This window comes from Sciurus carolinensis, chromosome 1, assembly GCF_902686445.1.
Source record: "Sciurus carolinensis chromosome 1, mSciCar1.2, whole genome shotgun sequence".
Taxonomy (NCBI): domain Eukaryota; kingdom Metazoa; phylum Chordata; class Mammalia; order Rodentia; family Sciuridae; genus Sciurus; species Sciurus carolinensis.
Genome location: NC_062213.1, coordinates 1,824,877 through 1,852,170, shown reverse-complemented (window position 1 = coordinate 1,852,170; position 27,294 = coordinate 1,824,877). Strand labels below are relative to the sequence as shown.

Here is a 27,294-nt window from a genome sequence, read left to right as displayed (position 1 = left end):
TAACTGAGGCTGCTTGTCACTTGCAGAGGAGTCATTGGAAACAAGACAGAATGAGCCTCGTGCGGTGGCATAATCCCAGCAGCCCTGGAGACCGAGGGGTTCAAAGCCAGCCTCAGCAACTTAGAGAGACCCTGTCTCAAAATAAAAAATAAAAAGGGCTGAGGACTTAGCTCAGTACTTAAACATGCTTGGATTCAATCCCCAGTACCAAAAAGCAAGGAAAATAAAAAAAGAAATGAGACTGAATTATTTGAGAAGCTAATGAACACAGCTTATTCCCCAAACATCCAGGCACCTCCTCTTGGTGACCTTCCCCTGCCCATCTGGGCACTGGGGGACGTAAGTTTGGGTCTGAGATTGTCCTCATTACCTTCTTGGGCTCAGGGCCAGGGAAGGTCCAGCTCACTGAGGTGCGAGGACCCCTTTGCATGGGGCCTTCTGGGATCTTTGGGAAACAGTGGGCTAGTGCAGCCCAAGGCAGTCCACAGGAGCGAGGCTCCCCATGAACCAACAGGATGGAAGACAGAGTGTGCAGTGGGGGAAAACCACTGATGTCCCTGATGTCCACCAAGCAGCTGAGACACTCAGCCCTCATCCAGTCTCTCCTGAACCCCTGGGCCTCGCACTGTGGCGTCAGCAGCATGCACAGAGCCAGTCTGGAACTTCCTCCACGGCTAGTCGGCCTCCTGTTCTGTTAAACTCTGCAGTTATCTTTAGTTCCTCCTTTCTCTGGATTTACATTGCTCTTTCTCTGACTTCCTGAGATAGATGGATCTCTGCGGATTAATCTTTCCTAATGTTTATTGAAGACCAATTCCTGCTGGGTTGAACTCGCCATTGTGAAGTGGCCTTCTTTATCTCTGGTGTTTATATTTGCCTGCCAGGCCCTGTGTCTGCTGGCGACACAGCCACACCTGCTCTTGGGGTGGCACTGGGTGCCTTCGCTCTCCAGGGAACATGTGGATGTCTGTGAACGGGACACACTGGGTTGGCACTCCCGGTGGAGACTTTCTGGGCTGCCTTCCGTCCGTCCCAGGCAGCAGGGCTCTGATCCGGTCCTGCTGAGACCACATGCCCTCGCCTGCCTGCCTGTCTTGAAGCCCCTTCCAGAGAGTCCCCTCCCAGCCTCCACACACACCCAGGCCCGACCCTCCACACTCCTGCAGATCTCTGTCCCCTGTGGTCAGTTCACTCTCCTCACACTGAGGACACGGGTACAGGGATCCAAAGTCTTCAGTTTCACTCATCCCCAGCCAGTGTAGACACCCTGCCCAGTAGTGAGTGTGAACACCCCACAGTGCACGTGGATGCTGCACAGCCAGGTGGACTCAGTTGACACCCCGCTCTCAGGTCCTCTCCCCAGCTCACCTCGCTGCTCCTCCTGTGGTCACCCTGGGTCTCTCTCCTGCCTGCTCCCTTCAGCCCTGGTCAGCACCCTCGGTTCCCTTTCTCCTGGTGACCAGTAGACCTTCACGAAGCCCTGCTCCATCTTTCCTCTGCCCCAGGGACAGCTGATGTCCACTGCAAATTACTGCTGAGCCTGCCGGCCTCAGACCTCAGGTGCTGGGCACCCAGCAGCCCCTGCTGCTGAGAAGAGCTTCCCACTCTGTAAGCACACCTGTCGCTGAATCTAGGACTTACCCTAATCTAGGATGACTGCATCTCAAAATCCTTAACTCAGTTACATCTGCAAACGCCGTTTTTTCCAATAGGGCCACATTTGCGGGCTCTGAGGGCGAGGGCTTGGATGCGTCTCTGGGGGACTGTGCAGCCCAATACCATCCTTCCTGGGAGACGACTCGGCCGGCGAGGGACCTGACAGTGACGAGTGCCCGGCCCCGGACTCTTGAGTAGCTGTGCCCCTGGAAAGCTGGCCACATGCAGGTGTTTTCTGATCTGCTGAGCCCCACAGTGAAGGCGCTCCCCGAACCACCCCCAGGGGAAAAGTTGGAACCAGAACAGCCCCCAGGTCTCTTGCTTCCCAGCCTCCCAGCCCACCTGGGAGCCAAAGCCTTTGAGTGAATCCCCCTCTGCTCCCCCTGCCAGGAGCCTTGTGAGGGAGTAAGCCCCCGGTCCTCCCACCCACGGCTGCCTCCCAAGTGCTGGGCTCCAGGGAGGACAGAAGCCAGCCTTCCTGGTCATGTCCACCACTCATTTATCTGAGGTTTTTCCTGTCCCTGCCCACCCAGGGGAAGCGGGCCTAGCTTCTGCCAGAAGGGAGAAGGTCAACCACAGAGGGTGGAGGGAGCCCAGAGCAGGGAGACATGCACAAGGGCTGGCACAGCTGCAGCCCACTTTTGCCCAAAGGCCCACTCTCACAATACAAAGACCAGGCCCGTGCCCCCGTGGCACTGCCGCTCCATGCCCGTCCCAGCGTGCCCTTCCCTGGAGAGCCTCCCTGACACTTCCCCACAGGTCTGATACTCCTCAGTACTCCAGAGGTCAGCACGGTGCCAGGTACAGAGGAGGAGGGTCTCAGAGCCCCCAAGAACAGCAAGGCCTGCAGCAACCCCTCAGCACGATGCCAGCACTGACCTGCGCTCTGCACCCCCACCACACCATCTCCAGCTGCCCGGCCGGAGAGAGGGCGACGGCTGGACGTCCCCTGTCCACAGCCAGCACAGAGCTCTCAGCCCAAGGCTACTGCTGCCAGAGGAGCAATGTGACTCACACAGGCCCCTGTGGGGAGGGACCCAGAGACCAACAGTGTCCACAGCCCTGCCAAGCCAGGCAGCAAGGCAAGGTCAGGGCCCAGAGGCACAGGAGTCTGCAGGCAGGGGCAAGCTGACCAGGCTGTTCCTGAAGGGCGCTTTGGGGCACGGGTATGGCCACGGGTAAGTGTGGGCTGGGAGGGAGGTCAGAGGCTCGAAAGTGGCCCCTGAGGACCGTCCTCAGGGCCTCACGCCCTCAGCCCTGGCTGGGAGCCTCAGGGACCCTGTCTGAGGTCAGAGAGGACAGGGCCGTGCCCTGGGGAGCTGGAGGGAGGGCTGGGTGGAAACGGGCCGAGCTCCACACACTGAGCTGGCATTGTGACCTTCAGATGGGGGGCAGTGCTGGGGAACGGGAGTCTGTCATTCAGGTGTCAGGGCAGGGACCGAGTGGCCACCATCGGCCGTGGCCCTGGCCTGGCCTGGTGTCAGCTACTGTGAGCGCTGAACCTGACCCTCTCCTGGGTGAGGCAGAGGGAGCGGTGTGTGCTGAGTGTGCAGGGGTGTGTGTGCCAGAGCCCAGCAGGAGCTTGCTACTCAGCCAGGTCCTTGCAGTCCAGCAAGGCTGGCCCACCGCTGCCCACTAGAGTCGTGGAGGAGCAGTTAAACCAAGGCTGATTTCAGCGAGCTGAGTGTTTCTGTCTTCCCTCTGCCATTCTCAAGAGCTCTGGCCTGGGCCTGGGCTGGCACCTGGCTGAGGAGGAGCTGGGCTCAGAGGGAGGCTGCTCAGCTGGCCTAGGTCCATGAAAGGTAGCAGGGTGGGGGACCCTGGCTCCCTAATAGGGTCCTGGAACCCACAGGGCCTTCCTGGAACCCAATCCTGCCTGTCTGGACCAGAGGGCCTACCGGAAGCTACTGCAGCCAGTGGGGCTGGACCCCCACCTGGGCTCCTATCCAGTCGCTGCTGCACTGCAAGCTGCAGTCTACAGCTCCCCAAAGGCATGGGGACACCTGCAGGGAGGCTGGGGCTGGTGGCTTCCCGAGCAGGAGGCCGAGGAGGGTGGTGTCCCAGCAGTCCCAAAGGCTGCCCTGGTTCTCCCCAGCCACCTGCAGCTCTGGCACAGGGAGACCAGGGGACTACTCTGAGCAGCCTCACCCTGGCCGGACACTTCCAAGGGGCTGAAGGGCTGCGATGTCAGGGCAGATGCCAAGGATGAGCATCACAGAGCTCAGGGGCCAGGGGCCAGGTGGCTCCTGCCTGCGCCCACCACGTGCAGGCCCCTCCCCAGGCTGCAGCAGCGGCACAGGTGGACAGGATGCCCCAAGACCAACACAGCGACTTCCCCTTCCCCTGCAGCCCCAGAGGTCCTGGAGGGAAACAGTGTCCCTGGCCTGGCGCCTTCAAACAGGGAGGCCCATTGTTTGAAGCTGGAGCTGGTGGGGCCACGGGAAGCCCCAGCAGTGCCCTTCGTCCCACTTAAGCACAGACCCAGAGCCCCGCGCGGCCAGCAGAGCACACGCAGCAGCATCCAGCAGGATGGACGTGCTCGGGGCTGCCCTCCTGGTCCTGCTGCTGTGTGGTCAGCCAGGTGCGGGTCTGGGGGTGGTGCTGTCCTGGCCCTGGGACCTCCAGGGACCCAGTCTAGGGACAAGGCATGGGTTTGGGGAAAAGGAGGGGTGAGGTGGGTGTCCCCAGGCCAGAGGGAAGTGGGTGAGGCTGTCCTGGGCCCCAACATCACGGCCCCAGCTGGGACCAGGGGCTCCCTCCTCCCCCAGCCCCAGGCCAGGCTTCTCCGGCATGCAGGGCTGGGGACCCCCTCCACTTCTGGTCTGCTTCCCCTTCTGTAAAACAGACAAGCTGTGGAGAGGAGGGTGGATAGAGGGTGGGGCCGGCACTCCACCCCGAGCATGTGTCCTCTGTACCTGGGTAGCTGAGGTTTATAGGTGTCCCTGCGCGGCCAGGGAGTGGACAGGCACAGGAGGAAGACGATGACAATGTGGACTTGGGACCGGACAGCTATGGCTATGATGATGATGACGAGGAGGATGAGGAGGAGACCAATTTGGCCCCCGGCACAGGTACCGTGCAGCACCCCACCAGGGCCCTGTCCACCCTGCCTGGCTGGAGCAGGCCTCTGACTCACCTCCACCGAGGGCATCCAGCTGCATGGCCGCTTCCTAGACCCTGGCAGGTCCCCACGGCCACGGCTGCCACTGGGTTTCCCCAGGCGCTGCCTTCTCCCCACACCAGGAGGCCCCGGCCTGCCCCAGGCCGCTCGGGGCCTCTCTGTCCCCCTAGTGCCAGGCTGCCTGCCCAGAGTTGTCAGATGCACCTCCAGACCCTCTGGCTCCCTGGTCAATGCCACTGAGCCAGTGACCGAGGCACAGAAGGTTCACCCTGCCTGCCCCCATGCCTCATCCAGGCCCCGGGGCACATCCCGGGAACTGCTCAGGGCACTGGACAGGGGCGGGCTGGGCAGCCCTGCAGACCCCGTGCTGGCTGAGCGGCCCTGCCCACAGCGCCCCTGCAGTGCTACGCCTGCCAGTCGCTGCGCAGGGGGGAGAGCTGCACCCAGATGCAGAGCTGCCCCGGGAGCCACGCCTCCTGCACCATGCTGATCGCCCACGGGAACACGGGTGAGTGACGGGAGTGCACCCAGCGGCCGCAGGCCAGAGCCAGCTCTGCGCCTCTGCTCAGCACCTGTTCACCTCCCCAGGCTCAGGTCTTCTGACCACCTACTCCATGTGGTGTGTGGACACCTGCCAGCCTATCACCAAGACAGTAGAGGGGACCCAGATGACCAAGACCTGCTGCCAGTCCACCTTGTGCAATGTCCCACCCTGGCAGAGCCCCCAAATCCAGGACCCTGTGGGTGGTACGGCAGGCAGCCACCAGGATGGTGGAGTTGGCCGTCCCCAGGGGGGTGGGGCAGGTAGCCCCCAGGACAGTGAAAATGGCCATCCCCAGGGTGGTGGGGTTGGGCATCCCCAGGGTGGAAAGGGCAGTGCCCCCCCAGGATGCCCCCAAAATGTGGGTACAGCTCTCCTGCTCAGCCTCCTCACCAGCCTTTGGGCAATGAGGGCCTGAAGACCCACCCTCCCCCACTGCTCTCGCCCTGGCCTGGCCCTCTGTCCAGCGCCTCCCCTCCCCCTCGCCAGCCTGAGAATAAACCTGGAGTGTCTTTCATGACCCAGCCAGCTGGGGCTCTCCTGGCCAGTGTTTCTGCAGTTCCTCCATCAGGCATGCTTAACTCCCCACCTGTGAGCCGTAGGACGGCCACATAAGAACCCGTGCCCCCAGGATCTGTGGATTCACCAGCCCAGCTGTGGGCAAAGATAATGCAGTGCATCTGGGGGCCCCCATTCTTACCCTTAGCTCCCCAGCAGTTCATTACTCCCTCCCAGCTGTTGCTTAGGCTAGGCCCTGCCCTCTCCCAGCCCTGACTGGGCGGAACAGGCTTTGGAGGGAGGCCCAGGGAGGCTGTAGAGGCTGGGGTGGAGCAAAGGGGGGAGGACAGAAAGGGTCTGTGGGCTCCTGAGGCAGGAGGACTGGGCAGCAGAGTCGGTCCTGCCTGAGCGAGAGGTGCCCAGTCCAGGGCTCCTCCGGCCTTCCCTGCTGGGCTGCTGCCTCTGGCTGCTGGACGCTGGGTTTCCTGGATGGCACCAAGCTCTGCTCTGCCAGTAGTTAAGGCTGGACAGAGCACCGGGGTGGGGGGAAGGCTGGGCCTGGGCCACAGCTCAGTCACTGACTTGGGCCTCAGTTTCCCATCTGAGCATTATGGCACAAGGCTCAAAGGACCCCTGGACTCCTACCAGCTCCGTGCTGCAGAATCCCTTTCTGCTGCCAAGTTTCTCCCAGCATGCAGGGAGTGGCCTCCACAGCCACTCTTTCCTTTTCCTTTTAATAAAACCCCAACACCTAACTGGGGTGGGAGCAAAGTCTTTGGGTGGAGGGTGGCACTTTCTCCCCTTCCTCCGTCCTGCTGCCTGACACGATGAACACAGCAGACACTCAGCACCGTGAGGCGGCACACTGGACGGAGACACAGAGGAGAGGGCCTGAACACTTCAGACCAGAAGGCATGTCACAGTTCTGCACTCTGCCTCCGATCCCCCCAGGGAGCTGAAAGTTGAAGCCAATTATTTTGGGTTTCTTTCTTTCTTTCTTTCTTTTTTTTTAAGTTGTAGATGGACATGGTACCTTTATTTTATTTATTTTATGTGGTGCTGAGGATGGAACCCAGGGCCTCATGCGTGCCAGGGAAGTGTCCACCACTGAGCCACAGCCCAGCCCCTACTGGGGTTTCTGCTGCTTGCTTTGCACACACGCATGCCCTCTCATGCTCACAGCACACAGACCTACTGTGTGCACAGCTCAGGGCTCAGGCTGCCTCACCGGCCCCATGACCTCTGAGAACACTTGGTCTCCAGCTGGGCCTCCTCTGTTGGACAGGAGCACAGGAAGCCCCTTGCAGGGCTGCAGTGGATCTGCTGGCATGCCACATGCCAGCTTCCAGCCCTAGGCAACTGTGAGCTGTCACTACCGACACCCTTCTGATGGCGTGGCTTCATGTGCATGCTGTGGCAAGTGTCCTACTGTGCCAGCCCAAAACCTCAATGCCTAACTGAAAGAAACCTTAGCAACCACACCCAACTGAGAAACACTGGGCACTATTACCTGTGTTCACAGAACTGACCAAGTTGTGTGGGGGTCCCAGTGAACTGACCCACCCTGCCTGCTCACGCCACCTCTGACCCCTCTGAGGCTGTGAGGAGAGAGCCAGGCTCAAGGTTCGGTCCAGCCACTGGCTGTGTGTCCTGGCCCTGGGCTCCTGCCTCAGTGAGTCTCTTCTCCCGGGGTCCCCATCCCCACTCAGGCTCGGACCCGACCTGCCCAGAGGTGCCAGAGCAGGAGGCACTTGAGTGCCCCCAAGCCCACCTGCTGCCACCCACCCAAACACCCCGTCCTGGCGCCCACTGGACAGCTAAGCAGAAGGGAGTAGGCCATGCTGCACAGTCTAAAGCAGGCATCGTCTCCATCTGGCCAAGAGGACCACAGCCCAGGCTCTGGCTCTAAGTCAGGCTGGGCAACTGTGCATCCAGGACCCAGTCCCCGAGCTTCCTGTCAACCAGGGGTGCCACAGGCTGTCAGGCAGAGACGCCAAGAGGCCTGAGCTGTGGCAGCAGAGGCTGGGGCGGGCAGGACACCAACCAGGCTCCTGGGTCCCACAGCCTGGGCAGGTTGGCCATGCCAGCGATGGCCACAATCAGACACTCAAGGCCCTGTTGCAGCCGACACCGGAGGTCAGTCCTGAGGACAGACAGCAGGACACCAGAGGCCATGTGAGGGGGCCGCCCTGTCATCCAGCCAGGTGGCAGAGTGGTGAGGAAGGCTGGACCCATACCACCACCAGTGCCAAGGCCTCGTAGCAGATCACCACAGACTGAGAGCAACGCAAGTCCACGCTGCGCTGAAGGCCAGACGTGTAAATCTGGTGCTGGCTCCTGGGCCCTCCGCCTCTCTCCAGGAGCCCGTGACACATTGAGGGCCCACCTGGCTCACCCAGAGCAACCCCATCTCAGAGCCTCCTCTCCGTCACCCTGCACAGTCCCACTTGCCAGAGAGGCAGCATCTGCGGATCCCGAGGATTAGGGCCTAGAAACACGAGGGATTGTTACTGGCTGACCTCAGACCCTCCCTGGACACCAGCCCTGTGTCTGGCTGTGTGCTGGGAGCCATGGAGAAAGCCTGATTACAGGGCTGGGCTGTGGCTCAGGGGTAGAGCACTTGCCTGGCATGCCTGAGGCCCTGGGTTCGAGCCTCAGCTCCACATATAATTAATTAATTAAAGGTCCATTGACAACTAAAATATATACATATGAAAAAAACACCTGATTACAGGATCCGAGGAGGCGTGGTCCACCAGGAAGGGGCACGTCCTGGGATGCTGCTCACAGTGCAGAAGTCAGACTAGAATGCTACAGCCTAGTTGAGCTGCTGGTGACTAGGACATGGACCCCTGGCCTTGCAGACTGCTAGATTCAGGCTCCTCAAGACTGGGGTTTAAAGCTGGATGTTGTACAGCCATGTTGGGGAAAGTATCGAGGATGAGCAGGCCCACCCTACAGAGGCACAGCCAGCTGCGTCCAGACCGGTCTGGCCCCTTGCCACCTCACGCACAGGTCTATGCTCCTCAGGACGCCCACGCACCCTGTGAAGAGCAGGTGCATGCTGGACTCCTGGGACGTCTAAACGCAGCTCCCTTGCCCGGAGCCCTGACCATCCACACACCGGACACATGAGGGGGGCCACAGCCTGTGCTCACCGCCATGGGGGAACAGGAGGTAAAAGCGAAGACCCTGAGACTCAGGGGGGCTGGGTGCATGGACCAGAGGGGGTACAGGAGAGACAGAGCAGGACCTGCCCAGCACCCACCAGGTCTATGGCCCCAGGCCTCGGACACTTGGCAGAGGATGCAGACCTGCTCTCAGCACAGGACACAGGCGTCGGCGAGTAATTGGGCTCCTCCCAGAAATCACTTTTGGTCTCGTGATTCTGACTCCACAGTTCTGCCTGTGCACAACACCACAGGAACAGCCTAGCAGATGGCTGGAGAATCTCTGAGCCCCATCTCTGCCTGGGCACCTGTGTCCTCCTGAGCCTGGGATATGGTGGCTCAGCAGGGTCCCTGAAAGCTCTGAAGTGTGCCACACAGCTCCCCAGGCAAAAGCCTGGCCCCTCACCCCTCAGAGGGGCCCAGCTATGCACACAAAGGACTTCCACCCACAGGAAGCCCAGGAGCCGTGTGTGTGTGTGTGTGTGTGTGTGTGTGTGTGTGTGTGTGAGAGAGAGAGAGAGAGAGAGAGAGAGAGAGAGAGAGAGAAGAATCCAGTGCCTTGCACACGCCAGGCAAGCACTCTACCACTGAGCTACACCTCCAGTCCTTCTTATTTCTCGAGGCAGGAGCTTGCTAGGTCACCCAGGCTGATCCTGAACTTGCTATCCTCCTGCTCTAGACTCCCGAGGGGCTAGGATCACACACATGCACCACCGTGGCGAGGGGCCTAGGGAGTCCATTAGCAGCAACCTCTCACACTCTTCCCTGCAGCCTTGCTTCTCTGTGTCCAGGCCTTGGCACACCCCACAGCTCCAGGGAAGCATGACTCCACCTCCACATGAAGGGCCGACATCCAGATAGCAGCTTCTGCTGCAGCAGACAGATAAAAGGAAAAGCGATGGATTTCTGAGCTCTCCTGCCACTTGCCGAGCCTCCACCTCCCTGGAGTTATCGCTTGCCAAGCACCTGAGGGAGGGCCACTGTACCTGAGCCAAGGCCTCAGATGCTGATGCCCCTGGGGAGGGACCCTGGGGTGGTCCCCAAGGCCTCCAGACATCAGGAGAGGGTGCTACAGTGGGTAGTCCTTGATTAGGGTCAGAGACTTGCACCTGCCCTCTCTAGGCCTCAGTTTCCTTTCTGAAAAATTTGACATTGGCTAGGAGCTCACTGGATAAGAGACTTGGTCACCCCAGGCAACACCCTGTCAGCCTAGGGACGTGGAGTGGGGGCAGGGGAGCTGAGGCTTGGAGCTCAGTCACCATGGGAACGCCTGTCTGGGAACAAGGCCTCTTCCTGAAGGCCAGGACCCAGCTGCAGCAGACAATGTGGCCAGACACCTGAGACCAGAGCCCTGCAGCACCCTGGCCAGGGACAGGGCTGCAGGTGCCAGAGTCACTGACTGCCAATCTTCCCACACCCGGGTCGGGGTAGGCCATCACAGCTGTGCTACAGATGCTGCCTCTCTGTCCCCTGGCCCTCAGACTCTGTCCTGTTCTCCTGAGAACTTGGCACACATTGGTGCCCAGTGTTCATCACCCTTGCTTTGGCCACTCCAGTGACTGCCAGGGCCCCCCTTAGGTCCAGCACAGGGGTGCCCTGCTGACCCTCAGACTTGCAGTGTGCACTCACGACATCAACCCAGCAAACCCCTGGCTTTCCTGCCTGGGGTGAAGGTAACTACAGACCCAACCTGGAAGCAGGGAGCCCAGAGCCTGTGTTCTCCAGCCCTTCCTTCTCCAGGGCAGTGCTGAGGACCAGGAGCTCACCTGGGGCAGGTGCCCAAATCCTCACTGCAGAATCTACGGAGTTGGTTCCCTGGCACATCCCCAAGTGTGTGTGACCCAACCAGGTGGTGGCAATCTCTGCCTCAAGCTACTGCTATCCCGAAAGCCTGGTTCAGCTGCTGCCATGGCGAGCAGTGGGAAACAGACCACCCCTCCCTGCCTGAGGCCTCAGCGCTGAGTGTGCCAGGCAGGGGCATGAGCATGGGCTGAGATCGCTGCAGAGGCCCCAAGCCAGAAGGACAAGGGCCCAGAGGGGCTGGGCGGGACTCCTCGGGCACAAGTGTGGTCAGCAGAGGTCATCTCTGGAATGAGTTCACAGAACCAAGCCCAGCCAGCCCAAGGACACCCAGAGGAGGGGTGTGGAGAGGTTGGCCTGTTGGAAAAACGCACGCGTACCCCACAATCTGACACAGGAAGCCCTGGCCTCCACTTTCTGTCCGGGCGATCGTAGCCACATAGGCCTGTGACGAGGCACTTTCCCACTTGGTCTTTGGATCATTGAGGCGACACCTGGCAGGAGTCCAGGGCCGTGTTTGGCAGGTGTCCAGTGATGATCTTTTCCCTCCCTTTTCCTTCTGGAGCCACCTAGGCTCACCAGCCTGCCCCAACTTCCTGAGCATGGTCCATGCACAGATTCCTGGGAGATGGCCTCCTGCTGTCTGGTAGGGCACAAGGGGCATTTCCACTCATCTTTTCGGATCCCAAGCTGGGACTGGGAACCGCTGTGGCTCCTGAGGAAGCTCAGCCCACAGAGGTCTCTGCGAGGCTGTGGTCTTCCGTCTCAGAACCCCGGGCGAAAGGGCCTTGGGGCCACCTCTGCGGCAAACGGAAGCAGTGACGTGACCGGAACTGAGTGGGGCTCCTCAGGAAGAGCCCTGTCGGCAGGCTGCGCTTCCACGCCCTGGTGGGGGAGTCAGAGCCAGAACGTGGGGAGCCTGCAGACAAAAGGGATCCAGAGAGAACCACGGCCACACTGGGAGGGCCCTGGGCTGCCCAACAAAGGCCGCAGAGCAGGGGTAGAGTGACAGAAAAGTCCCTCCTCTCAGCTCTGGGGGCCGGAGTCTGAGATCAAGGTACGGCAGGCTGGTTCCTCCTGGACATGTGCACACCATCTTCTCCCAGTGTCCTCACAGGGCTCACCTGGTGACCTCATCTTACCTCAGACACTGCTATGAAAACCTTCCTCTCCAAATGCAGTCACACCGGGAGGTATGAAGGACAGCAGTCCAGCATATGACTGAGGGAACACGGTCAGGCAAGACAGAGCTCATGGCACTTGGCCAGAGACTGGGAAGGCAGCAGGCGTGGGTGGGGGTGCTTCCACAGAGCCCGCAGCTCCGACCACAAGCTCAGCAGCTACCTACACACACCTGTCACACACACCCAGTGTACAGGTACACACATGTCCCGCTGGCCTCTGGCCGGCCACAAGGACGGCAGATGACGGGGAGCTTGGAGAAAGTGGACTTCTGCCTGAGGCCTGAGGGGTGGGCAGGCCACTGTGAGCTACCTTGTGCCAGCTCTGTCCTCACGTGGTCATTTAGCTGATCCTCCCCCCCTGGCCTGGGATCGGCAGCAGGGAGACCCAGGCTGGAGACACATGGCTTTGCTCTGGCAGAAGCCAGTCTGCAGGGGTGCTACAATAAGGAGTGACCTGTCTGCCCCAGGGGCCAGGGTGCCTGGGAAGGCAGAGGGCCCAGGCTACAGACCAGCCCCTGGGTGGTGGCCTGGGAGCAAGCCCAGCGAGACATTGTGTTCCTTCCTTGCTCAGGGCCCACCATGACCTGCTGGCTGGAGAGTGTGGGGTGCCCTTGACTGACTCTAGGGAGTCCGGAAGGGGCTCTATTGGGTACACAGAACCTCTTGGGGCCCCCTGGACAGGTGTGAGAGGATGACTCTCCTACAGAACCCAAGGGCTCCCCAGATCAAGTGTATCCTGAGTGTCCACGTGTACTCCAGGGTCACCACCCGCCCCTGCTTTGCTGAAAGAAGACAGAGGCCAGGGACTTGACCCCCCTGAGGTTCCCTAGAGATTTCCTGCCTCCCTGGACAGGAAGCAGCAGTCCACAAGCACCTCGTGCTCTTGACGCTGGACTGTGAGAACTCGCTGAGGCAGGCACTGTCCCCAGAGCAGGAAATTCCTGAGGAAGGAGACTCGTCATCAGTGTCTGGTGCCCACCAGGGCTTGCAGAAGCTGCTGAACATGGGAACAGGCAGGTACCACCAGAGGCAGAGTAAGGCCACCCTCTCCTCTGCAACCTGGTCCCCAACACAGACAACTACTATCAGGGACTTTGCAGAACAGAAATATTGCCTGCTTGGTGTCATGGAAGACAGTACCTCCTCAGGCTGTGCACATAAAAGAGCTCCTGCCCAACAGATTGTAGGATGGGGTGGGGTCCAAAGGGGGCTTCTGGAAGTCAGGGATGTGGGAAGTAGGTCTGATACTCCAATTTAGTGGCAGAGGCTCCCTCAGGAAAAGGTGCTTCAGTGTATCAGGTGTTCAGCAGAGAGAAGCTAGGACCACACAGAGTTCAGTGCATTCCAGCCCAATTATCCCACAGACATGGAAGCCCACAGAGGGTGGCCACACAAAGACCCAGGGAGGGACAGAAAGACACACAGGAGTGGGAGAATCTCTGCAATCCACACATGGGGCAAGATCATATCTATGGTGCATCTACCTACCATCTCAACAGGGAACAACCACCCAACTAAGATGGACAAGAGGCCCTCGTTGAGGACAGGCAGACCACAGATGGCCCGTGGAGAGACCCATCACCACTAGCCCTGAAGAAACAAATTAAAACCACAAGGAAATGTCCCCACACATCAGACAGAATGGCCAAAATAACAGTGGAACCACAAACACTGGGGTGGGTGCACAGAAACAGGGACATACACACACACACTGCTGGTGGCAAGGTGAAGTGGTGTGGCCACTCTAGAAAAGAGCGTGGTTGATTCTTACAAAACTAAATGTGCAACTACCACACGACCTAGTCATTGCACTCCTGGGCACTGATCTCAGCAATGTGAAGGTGTTCACACAAAAGCCTGCATAAGGATGTTCACAGCAACTTTGTCACAACACAAAATGGGAAACAGTGCCAAGTCTCAGTCACTCCATGGTGCACACACCAGAGGAACACTTCAGCATAAGCAGGAGAGACCCTCTGAGGTAGGGGGCGGGGCAGTATCTAGAGTGACAGGAGAAAGGAAAGCTCCACCGGGGGCACACTGGACGACTTCATCGCCCAGCATTTCAGATTGGCACTGCTGGGGATCTGAACGTGATTATCGTACTAGTCATGCAGTGACATTCTTGGAGGAAACTCAGCAACGTATACAATTGACTCCTCCGTATATCATCATCCTGGTCATCAGTTACTGGGCATGGAACCCAAGGCCTCTGCATGCTAGGCAAGTGCTCGTCCCCCAATTCTTTATTTTGGGACATCTCACTAAATTGCCCAGACTCTCCTGCAACTCGGGCCCCTCCTACCTCAGCCTCCACAGTAGCTGGATTACAGGCTTGCGCCCCGGGCAGGGCTCTCTATTATTTCTTACAACCTCGCATGAATACACAATTATCTTTTTAAATGTTTTAATTAAAAAGCAAAGAAAGCGAGGCTGGGGTTGTGGCTCAGTGGTAGAGTGCTGGCCTAGCATTTGTGAGGCACTGGCTTTGATCCTCAGCACTGCATATAAATAAATGAATAAAATAAAGGCCCATCAACAACCAAAAAAAAAAAAAAAAAATTAAAAAAAAATTCGGTCTCAGAGAGTTCTGGTGGAGAGAATACTGCAGGTGTGGACCTCGCTGGACTGGACCATGTGGGCGCTTTACAGGTTGCCTACCCTGAGCACTAGGGACCGCGGACCGGGACCCAGCGGCCCTCCTGCCTCCGGGGAAGGGAAGGCGGGGAGACCCAGGGATGGCAGGCGCAGGAACTCAGTCTACAGGCTGAGCGGGCTCAGCAGAGTCCAGTGTTGGAGCTCTGAACGCTTTCCCGTGGCCATACGATACGCCTGCGGCGGGGCCTTCATGAAGAGGTTCACTGCCCTCAGTGCTGGAGGCGGGAAGTCCAAACAGCTCAGAGGGAGCCAGATTCTGCAGTATTGGGAAGGGAAAGCCGGGAAGGAGTGGGGGCGGCGACGAGGGCGGGGGCGGGTGAGCGGCCCAGGACAGGAGGGCGGCGCAAAGTGCGCTCGGGGCCCCCAGGGGAGGGGCGCCTCCTCCCGCCCTCCTCGTAGCCTTCAAGGCTCTGTGCGGAGGAGGCCCCATAGGCTCCGCGGGGCACCAGCACCGAGAAGCCGCGAGACGTCCTAGAGTGGCGCAGGAAGGGGCGGGGCCAGGGTGGGGCGGGACGCCGCGCAGCACCACCGAGAGGCCGCGCGACGGCCTAGAGCGGCACCGGAAGGGGCGTGCCAGCGGGAGAGCGGAGGGGGCGTTTTCCTGCGGGCGCCAGTCTGCGTGGTTGACTGGGGAGAATCGTGCTGGTTCGAGGCAGCGGTGCTTTCCGGCCGGCCGCCCCTAGCCGGGCTCGGCCGGGCGTCTGCGCCTCGGGGTGGAGGCCCTCGCCACCCCTGGCCTCCCCCAGGTACCTCCTGCTTTCGCGCTTGGCGTCTCCGGGCCGCGCGCGCGGCGGGATGGGCAGGAGGAGGGCCGGGCCGGGCGCTGGCGTCGGAGGGCCCGCTGCGGAGGCCTGCAGCAGGCCTGCGCGGTCCGGCGGGCCCCGTGGGTGCCGGTCCACCTTGGATCTACAGCCCGCGAAGGTTCCAAGTTCCCGAAAGCCGGGCCGGCTGGGCGGGCTTCCCGGGAGGCCTTCCTGCTGCTGGGTGCCCAGAGTTTCGAGAAGCTTCACCAGGGAGGTAAAGGAGCCACCTCGAAGTTGCACAGCTGGCCGGGATCGGCAGCCTAGGCCGGGTGTACCTAGTGGACACCTGCGCGTGTCCACAGACCTGTGAAGTGACAGGCCCCGTTTTTAATGGTGGTTTTATTTCTCAGTGTGGGCAGCAGGTAGAGAAGTGAGCAAACCCTGTCCCTGCCTTAGCGCCTGCCAGCTGGATGGCAGAGGACATGACATTGACAGGACCTAAGGGTACAAAGACACAGCCCTGCTCTGAAGAACCCCTACCTCATAAGGAGACAAGCCACATGTGGAGGAAACAGTGCTGTGGAGCCCACAGGACTTCAGAGAGTACAGTCTCCTATGAGGCTTAGGGTACCTCACAATAGTTATTGGTTTTCACCCACTTCCTACTAAAGCTAGTACCAGCCTCAAAGTGTCCTGGGGCTGTGAGCCTCTGCCCTCCCTAGATGTGCTGCCGTATTCTCAGTCTCTTCCAGCACACGTGACTTTCCTTCACCTAAGCTCCATCACCCACCAGATCCTGAACCATCTCCAAGAAGGCATCTCCAGGCTGAGCCTGGATAGTGATACTGGCCTGTTCCTGAATCATTTCAGCAGTTCCATCTGGGAAACAGCACTCAGACTCCTTGTGAGGTAGAATTCTGGTCATTTTGTGCCACCTCCCCTCGAGGAGGTGATACCACCGTTTACGGGTGACGAGTTCTGTTTCCTCAGGTGTTGAAGTATAACAACCAGAGAAGCACGCCAAAGCAAGCATATATTAAGCAGATTTTATTTGAAAGTAGTAAGATTTCTCCTGGGAGGGAGAAAAGGGGCATGGCTGATGTTCTAGAATTCCAAGAAGTGAGTGCACCCTACATCTTTTATAGATTAGGGTCTCCTTTGTTCTGTTCTCTCCCCCCTTATCTTTCTCCTTCCTGCTTATGTGAGGAGGCCCAGGAGTTGCCAGTGACATGGCAAAAAAGATGAGAAACAGATGGCAGTGGAAAGGGTCGAATGAAGGGGGCCAGGGGACATTAATTAGCAATTCCCTGCCTGCAGCATTTTGGAAGGGGTAGTTAGGCAGGTAACCTTGGTGATCTAAAAGAGCACTGGAGACACTGACATTCCAGTCTCCCAGGGACAGTCTCCAACTTCTCAGACTCAGATGGCCTTCATTCCTCAGTTTGACCAGATTTCTTATTCTACATTAACTGCCTGTCCTCAATTCTGGCTTCAGAGGGAAGGCCAAGCATCCCCTTTGACTTACCAAAGAGAATGTCCTAGTGGACAAGAGTGACCATCCTGGGACACATTTTGCCAAGGACACTCTCTACAAGAGTGGTTCCGGGACTCAGTCCATACTCCTTGGAGCTGCAAGCAGAAGAGAGCTTCCCATATCTTATGGGGATGTCTTCATCAGCATCTCGAAGGGCCTGCTGTTTTTCAAGGTGGTGTGCTGGAATGCGTCAGTTAGCATGCAGAGGCAGAAACAATACACAGAAGAAACGGAGCAGGGTTTTTTAAGAGATTGAACCCAAGGCCTAGTGCACACTAGGCAAGTGCTGTACCACCAAACCACACCCCAGCTTCTAGAGCAGGTTTTAAATGAAATGAACTGCATAGCTGCCTCGAAGAGACCTGGGCCTTGCCTGGCGCTCCTGTGGCTATGATTGACTAACTCTTGTTCAAACAGGTGCTGAGGTTGGGATTCTGTCAGATGGCACAGGCTTAGTTGGTGTTTACCTGCAGCTTTGGCCCCAAATCTGAATGAGAACAGCCAGTTGCTCAGGCAAGAAGGCAGTGGAGGAATCACCAGAGCATTATCCTCCTAGGAGGCCAAATGGGATGGCAGTGGAGATCAGCGCATGAATGTCATTAGTGTCTGGAATAGACCCTATGTTCCCAGAGGGATATTGTTTCAATTTTCAGTACTCTCAGTTAATGAGGTACTTCTGTGTGCCAGGAGCTTTCACAAAGCCCTGGAAGAGGCTGTATGAACTAGAAAAATCATACATTTGGTTAAAAAATAAGCAAAACTTGATCCATGTATGGAGAGACACAGACTAGAGCTGTTTGGGGGAAGAGGTGTGTGGGACTCTTGAGGAAGGGACCCTGGAGTGCAGCTATGAAGGGCAAGGGGCCATTCTCATGCAGACCTCCTGAGGCAGGAAGGATGGTGTGTGTTTGGAGACCCTAAAGCCAGCTGTCATGAGGAGGGAGGCCCCAAGGGGTGTAGAAACCTTGTTAGTATGAAGGGAAGCCTTTGGGGATTTGAGCAGAGATAGGCATGGGATTTGCTGGCTGCTGTGAACCAAGGGGGCAACCCAAGTTTCACCCAGCTCAGAACCAAGATGTGATGGAGGCACCTCCCAGTAGCCTATAGCTGGTCCCCATGTGGGCAGGTGAATGAGAAAGGGACAATTAGGGAAGTGAGAAGAGAAAGCCACATGATCACATGGTGGTCACTGGGTCACAGTGTGCAGGGAGCCTTGAGGAACTTGAGAATCCTGCCCAGCACAAGGAGGCTGGGAAGGGCGAGATGGGGCGGGAGCTCTGAGAATACTGGGGTTGGGCTTACAGCGCCGAAAGCATGTTTGATCTGGTGTTCACAATCTTGCCTTTCCAGCAACAAGAGGTCAGGGGCGCTGTGTTCCTGGCCCAGGGCCTGAGCCGTGCACACAGTGGGACGCCACCACTAGGGGTGTGGAGCCACAGAGGAGTGGGGAGCCCTCAGCTTCCAGAAGCCTTCTCCCAGGATCAGTATGGAAAAATCTGCGGGCAGGAAAAGGAGGACCCCAGCCTCGAAGGTGGAGGCAGATGGACAGAAGGCCACTCTCAAAGGAGAGAAAGTGTCTGGTGGCACGAGGTCAAACAAGAAGCCTGCGGCACCCAGAGAGCATCGCAAGGAGCTGAGTCTGAGCCCGGAGGATGAGGCGCAGCTCTTTGATGCCTTCGATGCCTCATTTAAAGATGACTTCGAGGGCGTCCCCGTGTTCGTTCCTTTTCAGAGGAAGAAACCCTATGAATGCAGTGAATGCGGACGAATCTTTAAGCACAAGACAGATCACATTCGCCATCAGAGAGTTCACACTGGGGAGAAGCCCTTTAAGTGTGATCAGTGTGGCAAAACGTTCCGGCACAGCTCTGACGTCACGAAACATCAACGGATTCACACTGGTGAGAAGCCTTTTAAGTGTGGGGAGTGTGGGAAAGCCTTCAACTGTGGCTCCAACCTCCTGAAACACCAGAAAACACACACAGGAGAGAAGCCATATGAATGCCAAGAGTGTGGGAAAGCCTTTGCATACAGCTCCTGTCTTATCCGGCACCGGAAACGCCACCCACGGAAGAAGCATTGAGTGGGGCGTGGCCTGCAGGTCGCAGAGTTCCTGCCATGGCACCAGGGCTCCCTCGTTCAGCATCTGATGAGGCCTGGGGCTCCTGTGCAGTGTGCTGGGTGTGCCTCTGGTTGCCCATCCCTGTCATCACCAGAAAAGCCCACCCATCAGACATGAGTGGGCAAGGGCCTTTCTGCCTCAGGGAGCCTCTGCATCGAGATGCAGTGAAGGCATGGAAGCCCCTCGCAGCTCCTTGCAGCTACAGCCATTCTCCAGTTACTCTGTGCTGCTCAGTGCTCAGCACAGAACAAACGGGCATGTTAAGTGCCATCCATGGGACACCTGAAGGCACCCAGCAGGAGTGACACTTGTTGGTGAAGGCCAGCGGTTCCTGTATGGTCCTGCCTGTGGGTCACTCTCCTCTGACCCTTTCTTTCACTAACACCTTGAAGACTTCCATCTGTGGATGCTTAGTCCCAGGAGCTCTGCAGGCACCTGGGACCCCAAGCTGGAGAACAATGGTCTGCGGCCAGCTCTGGCTTCTTTACCTGGGCTAGAGCTCCAGGCCCCAAGTTCAGCCCCTGCCCCTGGAACTGAGCCACATCTGTGCCCTCCCGGCCTAGCCACCATCCCAGATGGGCAACCTGACTCACCCAGACAGACCCATCAGACAGGGGCTCCTCAGGCTCTTGAATGCTGCCACCTTGAGAGATTCCTGCCCTGGCCATGTGGTAAGCCCCCAGGGTGCTACCTGCAGCTTCCATCCACTTGGCCTTCAGACATAGTGGTGGCCCTGCCCCCATGGTGGCCCTCCACTCAGGTTAGTTCCAGCTCCCTGCCTCTCCCCAAGTCTTTCAAGTCCACATGGCTGTGTGGGCCCTTGGTGTCCCAAGAGTGATTTTGATGGGGCTCTGTTCTCTTAGTGGCAGCAGAGCAGTGCCAACCGAGAGGCAGGACAGCTTTTCATCGGGAGAATGCTGGCACCCATGTTTTCAACTAGATATAAAAACTGATAATATCCTAATGGAGTCCTTTGAAGACTCTGCCCTGAAAGGTTCCCAGCTAGAGCTGAAGATCAGGCAGTCACAAAAACCAAGGAAGGGATACCACCCCAAATGATTGAGAGTGGTCCATTCCCAGTAGGAATGTTTTACCAGGTTAACAGCTTTTGTTCTTGAGTCCCCTAACAGCTATGACACTCAGTGCCACTGTGTGGCCAGCATCCCCTGAGGCATCACAGGCATTGCCATCTTTGCAGAGTGGCCTGCCATTCTGAACATGCTTCCAGCCCCTGTGCTCAGTTCTACTTGCAGAGTGCTGTGCAGTATACACAAAGCATACTTCTTCCTGCTGGTGCATGCTGGCTGCCCTGGCTTGAGGACACCTGGGGCTGGCGTGTGGCCAGCAACTGCCCCATGCAGAGGGTGCGTGACTCCCCGGCTCTTGAGCCAGTTTTCTGAAGGTTCACGCTGAAGTCACTAGCACCAGCCTCCCTCTGCTTTACACACACATACTAGCTTAAAAATTCACCTAAATCAACTGGGCACAGTAGCATGTGCCTTTAAACCCAGCTACTCAGGAGGCTGCAGCAGGAAGAGCACAAGTCGAGGCCAGCCTGGGCAACCTAGTGAGACCCTGTCTCACAGTTAAAAGGGCTAGAGTGTAGCTCCGGTGTAGAGCACCCCTGTGTTCAATCCCCATTGCCACTCTCCAAAAAAAAAAAATCCACCTACATTCCAAAACCGAGTGAAAGCCTGCCGTAGGAGTTTGGCTTATGGCCCAGTTGATCTGTGATGGCAGGTCCTGGCACTCAGTCTGTCACCTGCCCGTGGTCAGCTTTTGGCCCACAGGACAGCACCTCACAGACCTCTGGAATGGTCTCTGAGGCCAGGCTCCCTGGGGCTTCGTCCAGCTCACTGCTCTTGGCCTGGGGTGCCGGGCAACTGTGGCCACCTGGACAGCTCCTGGTGATGCAGGGGACCTTGGCTGGTACTACCCCTATGAGGCAGAGGATTCCAGGTGAAGAGCCTCCTACCCTGGGACCTCCTCACCAGTTGTTCCCAGGGGCCGTCCTGCCCAGGCTTGATCACCTCAGTCCTGAGAGGAAGCCTGTAGTCTCAGAAGTGGAGATCTGATGAAATGGAATTATAGGAAAGCAGGTGTCGAAGTTGGTGTAGGAGACGTGTGTGCTCACACATGCGGCATGAGGTCCTCGATTGGGAGAGTGCCCACATTGCTGGGATGTTTGAAACCACCAGGTGACAAAGCGGTGCCTGCTCCCTAGCCCACCTCTTAGTCACTAAAGATAGGAGGTTTTCAGGGGCTCAGCATCATTTCAGGTGTCTGCAGCTTACGTTCAGATGTTGAACAAAAAACAATGCCAACAATGTGTGTTCATACCGAGCTGCAGAGCAGATTGACCAGTGTTGGTTCTGAGTGACTAGATCAGGGGTTGGCACGTGTCTCCTATGAAAGGCCAGAGAGCAAGCGTTCCTGCCTTTGCAGGCTCACAGTCTGTATCATGGCACCTCAGTCACTGTGTAGTGCAGCAGCAGTAGAGATGGCATGGAGCAGATGAGCAAGACTGCCAGCCAGACCCTGTAGAAAAGGTCATGGTTGTCTTCTGCCTATCTGTGGTACAGGGTTAGGGTATTCAGACCACAGAAAGCTTGCGGGCTTGTTCTTTGCAAACTTTCTATGGGTCTTTTAAGTCCTTCAGAACTAGATGTTGGCCATGAAAGGCTGGCCAGGAAGTCAGGAGACTTGGGTACAGGTCATACACAGGAGCCAGAGGGTGGCAGGGAGCTGCTTACACTGTGCCCTCTGCTGCTTGCTATGCCAGGAGTATAGTGGCCTTAGACCTCCATAGCAGCCAGGGGACTCCCACATGTCCCCGCTGGCATCTGTGTTTGGTTTGATTTCTTTTTTTCTCTTTTGGTCCTGGGGATTGAACCCTGGGTGTTCTACCACTGAGCTACCTCCCCAGCCCTTTTTATTTTATTTTGAGACAGAGTCTCACTAAGTTGCCCAGGCTGAACTTGGACTTGAACTTGTGATCCTCCTGCCTCAGCCTCCCAGGCAGTAGTGGGATTATACACATGTGCCACCATGCCCAGCTGCTTTGTGATTCATTTGAATTCTTGTATTTTTTCAATGATTTCTCCCTCCTGTTATTGGCAAGCATGACTTTTTTAATGAGTGCCTTATGATCTGTTGACTAGGAAGGTCAGAGCTGACTTAACCATTTCCTAACCTGGGCACACAGATTTTTGCTTACATTGTTATAAATAATTTCATGAGAAAAAGAAAATAAAAACTAAGACAAGAAAAGCGATGGCACGGTGAACGTTGTTGTCTGGACGCAGAGTGCCATGCTGCCACACACCTGCCCCTGGGCCCGGCCTGAAGACCCCGGCAGCAGTGCCCGGCAGCAGTGCGGGCAACAGGGTCGCCCCCGCCTCCAGCAGCTGTGGGACTCTCACCCTTGCCAGTTCAGTGAGGGGAGAAGAGATGTATTTTAACCCAGTGTCCTTGATCTCTGTGAGGGAGGGAGGTGCTGGAGAGCGTAGAAGGCCCAGGTTTGGCCCTGCATTGCGGCTGTGGAGCCTCAGGCGTGTCAGGGAAACACCTCGTGCCTTGTTTTCCTCCTGTGTGAAATGGATGTGCTGATGTGCTCAACCCGAGGATCTCCAGGAATTCTGTGATATGATGCATGAAAGTCTAAGAACAGGTCTGGTGCATACTGAAGGGTCAACAAATGCTAACTCTTAGGAAGGCACAGTGGCACACACCTGTGAAATCACTTACCCAGGAGGCTGAGGCAGAAGGATCACAAGTTTGAGGCCAGCCTTAGCAACTTAGCAAGACCCTGTCTCAAAACAAAAATTTTAAAAGGGGCTTGGGATGTAGTTCAGTGGTAGGGCATCCCTAGGTTCAATCCCTGGTACCACAAAAAAAGACTAGGTCTTCTCACGTGTTTGTGTTCTTAATGAGATCGAACACTCATTTATATGTGTGGAGAGGTGTCCATACAAGCTAGTGGCCCTAGATGCTTCTCCCAGAAAAAGATGGAAGCAGAATTCTAAAAGTCACCATGGAAAAGAGCAAATGATAATTTTGGAGGGTTTATATATATATATATATATATATATATATATATATTTTTTTTTTTTTTTTTTTTTAAATTACAGTTCATGGCTATGAGATAAATCACCCACCCAACCCAAAATTAGCTTTCTCTTGCCATCTTTCTCGCACAGACAGGTGAGCTCATTTCCCATTTCTTCTGAGGCTGTCAGAACAACACCAAGCAGCAAGGCCAGGTCCTGCAGGTCTGTTTTGTTGTTTAAATGAAACTCACATTCCAGGAAAAGAAAACCCAAATAACCCAAGTCAAAGACAAAACAGTGGACAGGGTAGAGCTCCTGGAGCTCTGTGGGGGTGCCACTGAGAGCCACGGGGCAGTGAAGCCACTGGAAGGTTGGCAGGAAGAGCCCAGGGCCTGGGCCAAGCACCTGGCTCCACAAGGCATAGGAAGAACAGCAGAAGCAAATCAGAATGGAGGAAGAAAGCCAGAGGGGACAGAGGCTTTGAGAGGATGATAAACTGAAAGACTTTGAAAGCATGATAAAGTGGACATCCTTTGGCAAAGTAATTGAGAAGAGGAGCAGAAGCAAATGAAGCATGTGTAGAGTTACAGTTTAGATATGAGGTGTCCCCGGAAGCTCATGCGTGAGTCAGTGCTGACGTGGAATGGCTGGGTTACGGGAGCCTTACCCTAATCAGTGTCGATCCCCTTAGGGATGACTGCAGGCAGGTAGGGTGTGGGGGAGAGTGGGTCATGGGGCGTGCCTTTGGATTTATGTTCTGTCCTTGTTGGGCAGAGCTCTCTCTACTTCCTGGTGCCCGGTTCCCAGCTGCTTTCCTTAGCCACACATTCCTGCCATGATTTCTGTCATCTTAGGCCCCAAGGAATGGAGTTAGCCACCTATAGACTGAGACCTTTCAAACCCTGAGCCCCAGAATAAACTTTTCCTCCTCCAAAATCATTCTTGTTGGGTCTTTTGGTCACAGCAGTGAAAAAGCTGACGAAAACAAGTAGTGAAGGGAAGATGAGAACCGCCACTCAGCGAAGCCAGAGCCAGAGAAACAGCCAGGCTGTCCGAAGATGGTGTACCCAGCCAGCTCAGGGAGGTGTAGTCTGCAGGGTTCCCTGTGCCTAAGGAGACGGTACCAGTGGCTTACATTCTTCCAAGAACACCAGAGTTCAGATGGCTTATGGGTAAGCTCAGGAGACAGCCACTCCAGTATTGTATGTGATGAAAGAACAGGCAATAGTGAGGTGCACACCTGGAATCCCTGCAGTTTGGGAGGCTGAGGCAGAAGGATTGTGAGTTCGAGGCCAGCCTTAGCAAGACCCTGCCTCAAAAAATAAAAGGGCTGGAAATGTTGCTCAGTGGCAGAGCACCCGTGGATTCAATCTGCAGCACTACATGTACACACACCAAAAATAGAAAAAGAGAGAAAGGAGGAAGAAATGCCCCTTTGTTTTATGGAGGTATAACTTTGAAATCCAAATTACAGCTCTGTGTCTGTGTCACATAATAGACACAGAAATCCTAAACAGAACTAGCAAATAGTTCAGTGGAACATACAATATGGCATGACCAAATCAGGTTATTTCAGGAAGGCAGATTTGGTTCAAGGTTGATGTTGTTGGACTGGCAGTGTAGTTCAGTGGTAGAGTGTATGCCTAGCCTTTGTAAAGCCCTGGGTTCTATCCCCAGTACTGCAAAAGAAAAAGAAAAAACCCTAATCATGATTGACAGGCGATCTTACTGTGTACAGAGAAATCTGAAAATAATCACACAACTACTGAAATTTTTAAGAGTGTAAGGTCATGTAGAAGATCAATATACAAAAGTCAGTTGAGAATAAGACCCAAGAGAATAGTGAGCAGAGATATAGATGTAAATCACTGCACAAATGTTGATAGCAGCATCATTTACAGCAACCCAGGGGAGACGGATAGGTAACAAAAATGGGTGAGTCATGTAGAAATTTTATATTGTCCTTAAAACAAATAACCTAAATAAATTAGGAAGATTTATCACATCATTGACAGTTCCAAAATTAAAGACATTATTTCTTCTTCAAATTAATTTAGAATGCAAACCTAATTACATTTCCAACTAGATGTTACTGTAACCCTAAGCCGGTTCAGAAATGCGTGTGGAAAAGCATATTAGCCAGATGGATGGAGGCGTGGCAAACAGAACCTGCCCTGCCACAAACCAGAGCCTCTGGAGGTGGTGAGAAGCAAGCCCCTGCTGCGGGGACCGGCCCAGAGCCTCTGGGAGCACCAGGTTACTCACCCCGACTGCTGCTGCAGCAGGGGATACACTCCCAAGCCAGGGGGCTCAGAGGAGTCTTCCCTAAAAAGAGACAAGTAGCCAGTTAGAAAACTGACAGAAGACAGGCATTTCACAGAGCAAACGTGAACAGCTCGAGTCTGAAAAGATGCTTGATCTCAACGAGGAATAGAAGATGGGACAGCAGGAAGACACAGTTTCAATAAAACCTGAGTCTGGTCATCCACGTTGGAGTGTCCCAAGGCCTGCGACCTGGGGAACAGCCCAGCGCTTGCCTGCCAGTTGAAGGTCTGCACCCTGCTACCTGGAGACTTGCCCTACTCGTCACCCCAGAAACGTCATGCCCCCAGGGAGATGGTCATAGCGTGCAGTGGTGTTCATGGTGTACTGTGTCAGAACCTAGAATTTCCTGTGTGTCCCCAGTGGTGCCATGGTGTGTGTGATCGTGGGCCCTGGAGCTTCTGCAGGAACATGGCAGCTGCAGGGTGCACCCTGGGCAGAGGAAGTGAGCCAGAAGCCATGGTGTGCTGTGGGTGTGAGTGGTGGAGCATGGGAGCTGGAGGAGGCCTGGGGTGGCTCCCATGGGGTGTTGGGCTCACTGTCAAGTCTGTGCCACTCCCATCCTCAAGTCTGAGAAGCAGCAGGCGCTTCCAGCGTGAGTGTGTGCGGCCAGCTCTGGGCCCACGTGGCCCTCCCGCCCGGGGGTTGCTAGCGCTCCTGACTTGCCCTTGCCCAGCACCACTGCTGGCTTCAGTCTGCTTTCTCCAGGCAGGGAACGGGGCAGTGACCGCACCTCTCCTTCACTCACGTGAGTTCTCTTCCTTTTCAGACTGCCGGAGAGGATCGTCCCAGTGAGGTGTACCTGCATTTAGAGGGGGTGTAGAGAGGACCAGTGTCCACATGCAGCTCCTCTGACTGTCCTGGTGGAGGCCTTGTCCACTGCAGAGGGCTCAGCATAGAGGCCACTGGAGATGTGCAGGAGGAAAGCCAGGCCAGATGGGTGCGAGCAGAGAGGCCCTGCCGACACGACAGCACTGCAGGGCCCTTGGTCACACCACAGACTGCTCAGCCGCACACCACTGGAGGGGTGTTCTTCATACCAGCTCCATGCTCAGAACCTTCCGGATGTCAGAGAAGAGTCCTAGGAGTCCTGACGGTCCTTGAGCCTCGTGTCAGGTGCCCTCACAGGAAGATGCTCAAAGACTTCCAGGAGCCAGGGGAGCACACCTAGGTAGCACTACCCTGACCACTGTGTCCAGGAGGCACTGCCCACTGGGTCCTAAACCTGCAGGAAAAGTGCGGACTGCATCCCACAGCTAGGCCTTGCTCAGAGAGCCTCCGCCAGGGACCTGACGTCACAAATCCAGACCCAGGGCTCTTCTCTGTCCCTGCAGCCTCGTCGGGCAGTGAGCCCTCATGCAGCCGTCTCCTGCACACGGGTGGGTATGCTGGCCAGCAGCACGGCCTGCACTCTGGAGGCAGGACCCCAGCTGCACTTGAGTGTCATTTCCTGTGCTCTCAGATCTGTCCCAGTTTGGGCACAGGTAAGCTTGTTTCCTTCCTGTGCCAGTGAGCTCAGACACCCAGGCACTGTGCAGGAAGGCCGGGCTGGAGGTGGGGAGAGCCAGGTGCCCAGGAGGACGGGCTGGGCTCCGGGTGAGGAGGCAGCTCTGGGCCTCGAACTCGGCACCCGTGACCTCTATCCTCCAACACCAGCCACGCGTTCAGCACACCGAGGCACATGGTCCCCACCTTGACCAAACCCCAGGACTTGTGCTGGGCACGGGGTGGGCCTCCAGCACCAGCAAGGGTTCCTGGGCCTGGGCAGCACTGGCCGGGCCCTCGTGCAGCCTCCCCTCGGCCTCAGGCTTGCCCACGTGTGGCACCTTTGCTTTCCTGCGTGTGGGGCGCCTGGTGCAGCTGAACACAGGTATCACAGGACTCTGCGTTCGTGTT

At 56.7% G+C, this 27,294-nt stretch overlaps 2 protein-coding genes across 7 annotated transcripts; both read left to right on the top strand.

Moving 5' to 3' along the window:
* Positions 1-2,726: 2,726 nt before the first annotated feature.
* On the top strand, positions 2,727-6,791 carry Gpihbp1 (glycosylphosphatidylinositol anchored high density lipoprotein binding protein 1). Its single transcript, XM_047562103.1, has 5 exons — positions 2,727-2,834; positions 4,006-4,237; positions 4,611-4,727; positions 5,169-5,285; positions 5,366-6,791. Exons 2-5 carry the CDS (start codon positions 4,186-4,188, stop codon positions 5,734-5,736), a joined length of 657 nt encoding a protein of 218 aa, XP_047418059.1. The 5' UTR covers positions 2,727-2,834; positions 4,006-4,185; the 3' UTR covers positions 5,737-6,791.
* Positions 6,792-15,237: 8,446 nt separating this feature from the next.
* On the top strand, positions 15,238-27,010 carry Zfp41 (ZFP41 zinc finger protein). 6 transcript variants are annotated; one of them, XR_007109922.1, is made up of 3 exons: positions 15,238-15,374; positions 18,256-19,698; positions 26,168-27,010. XR_007109922.1 is itself a non-coding variant. In XM_047562427.1 (2 exons), exon 2 carries the CDS (start codon positions 18,392-18,394, stop codon positions 18,986-18,988), a length of 597 nt encoding a protein of 198 aa, XP_047418383.1. In that variant the 5' UTR covers positions 15,238-15,374; positions 18,256-18,391; the 3' UTR covers positions 18,989-22,301. The 6 variants fall into 6 exon arrangements, 1 of the variants encoding a protein (XP_047418383.1); XR_007109918.1 differs by having other exon boundaries at positions 18,256-19,787; XR_007109920.1 differs by lacking the exon at positions 26,168-27,010 and adding an exon at positions 23,227-23,709 and having other exon boundaries at positions 18,256-19,787.
* The last annotated feature ends 284 nt before the right edge of the window (positions 27,011-27,294 follow it).

Excerpts from the sequence above, each read along its gene's own strand:
- Gpihbp1 (XM_047562103.1), top strand. The coding sequence starts at position 4,186 with ATGGACGTGCTCGGGGCTGCCCTCCTGGTCCTGCTGCTGTGTGGTCAG. Across the intron at positions 4,238-4,610 it reads GCTGCTGTGTGGTCAGCCAG|GGAGTGGACAGGCACAGGAG; the intron begins GTGCGGGTCTGG and ends CTGCGCGGCCAG. Across the intron at positions 4,728-5,168 it reads CAATTTGGCCCCCGGCACAG|CGCCCCTGCAGTGCTACGCC; the intron begins GTACCGTGCAGC and ends CCCTGCCCACAG.
- Zfp41 (XM_047562427.1), top strand. The coding sequence starts at position 18,392 with ATGGAAAAATCTGCGGGCAGGAAAAGGAGGACCCCAGCCTCGAAGGTG.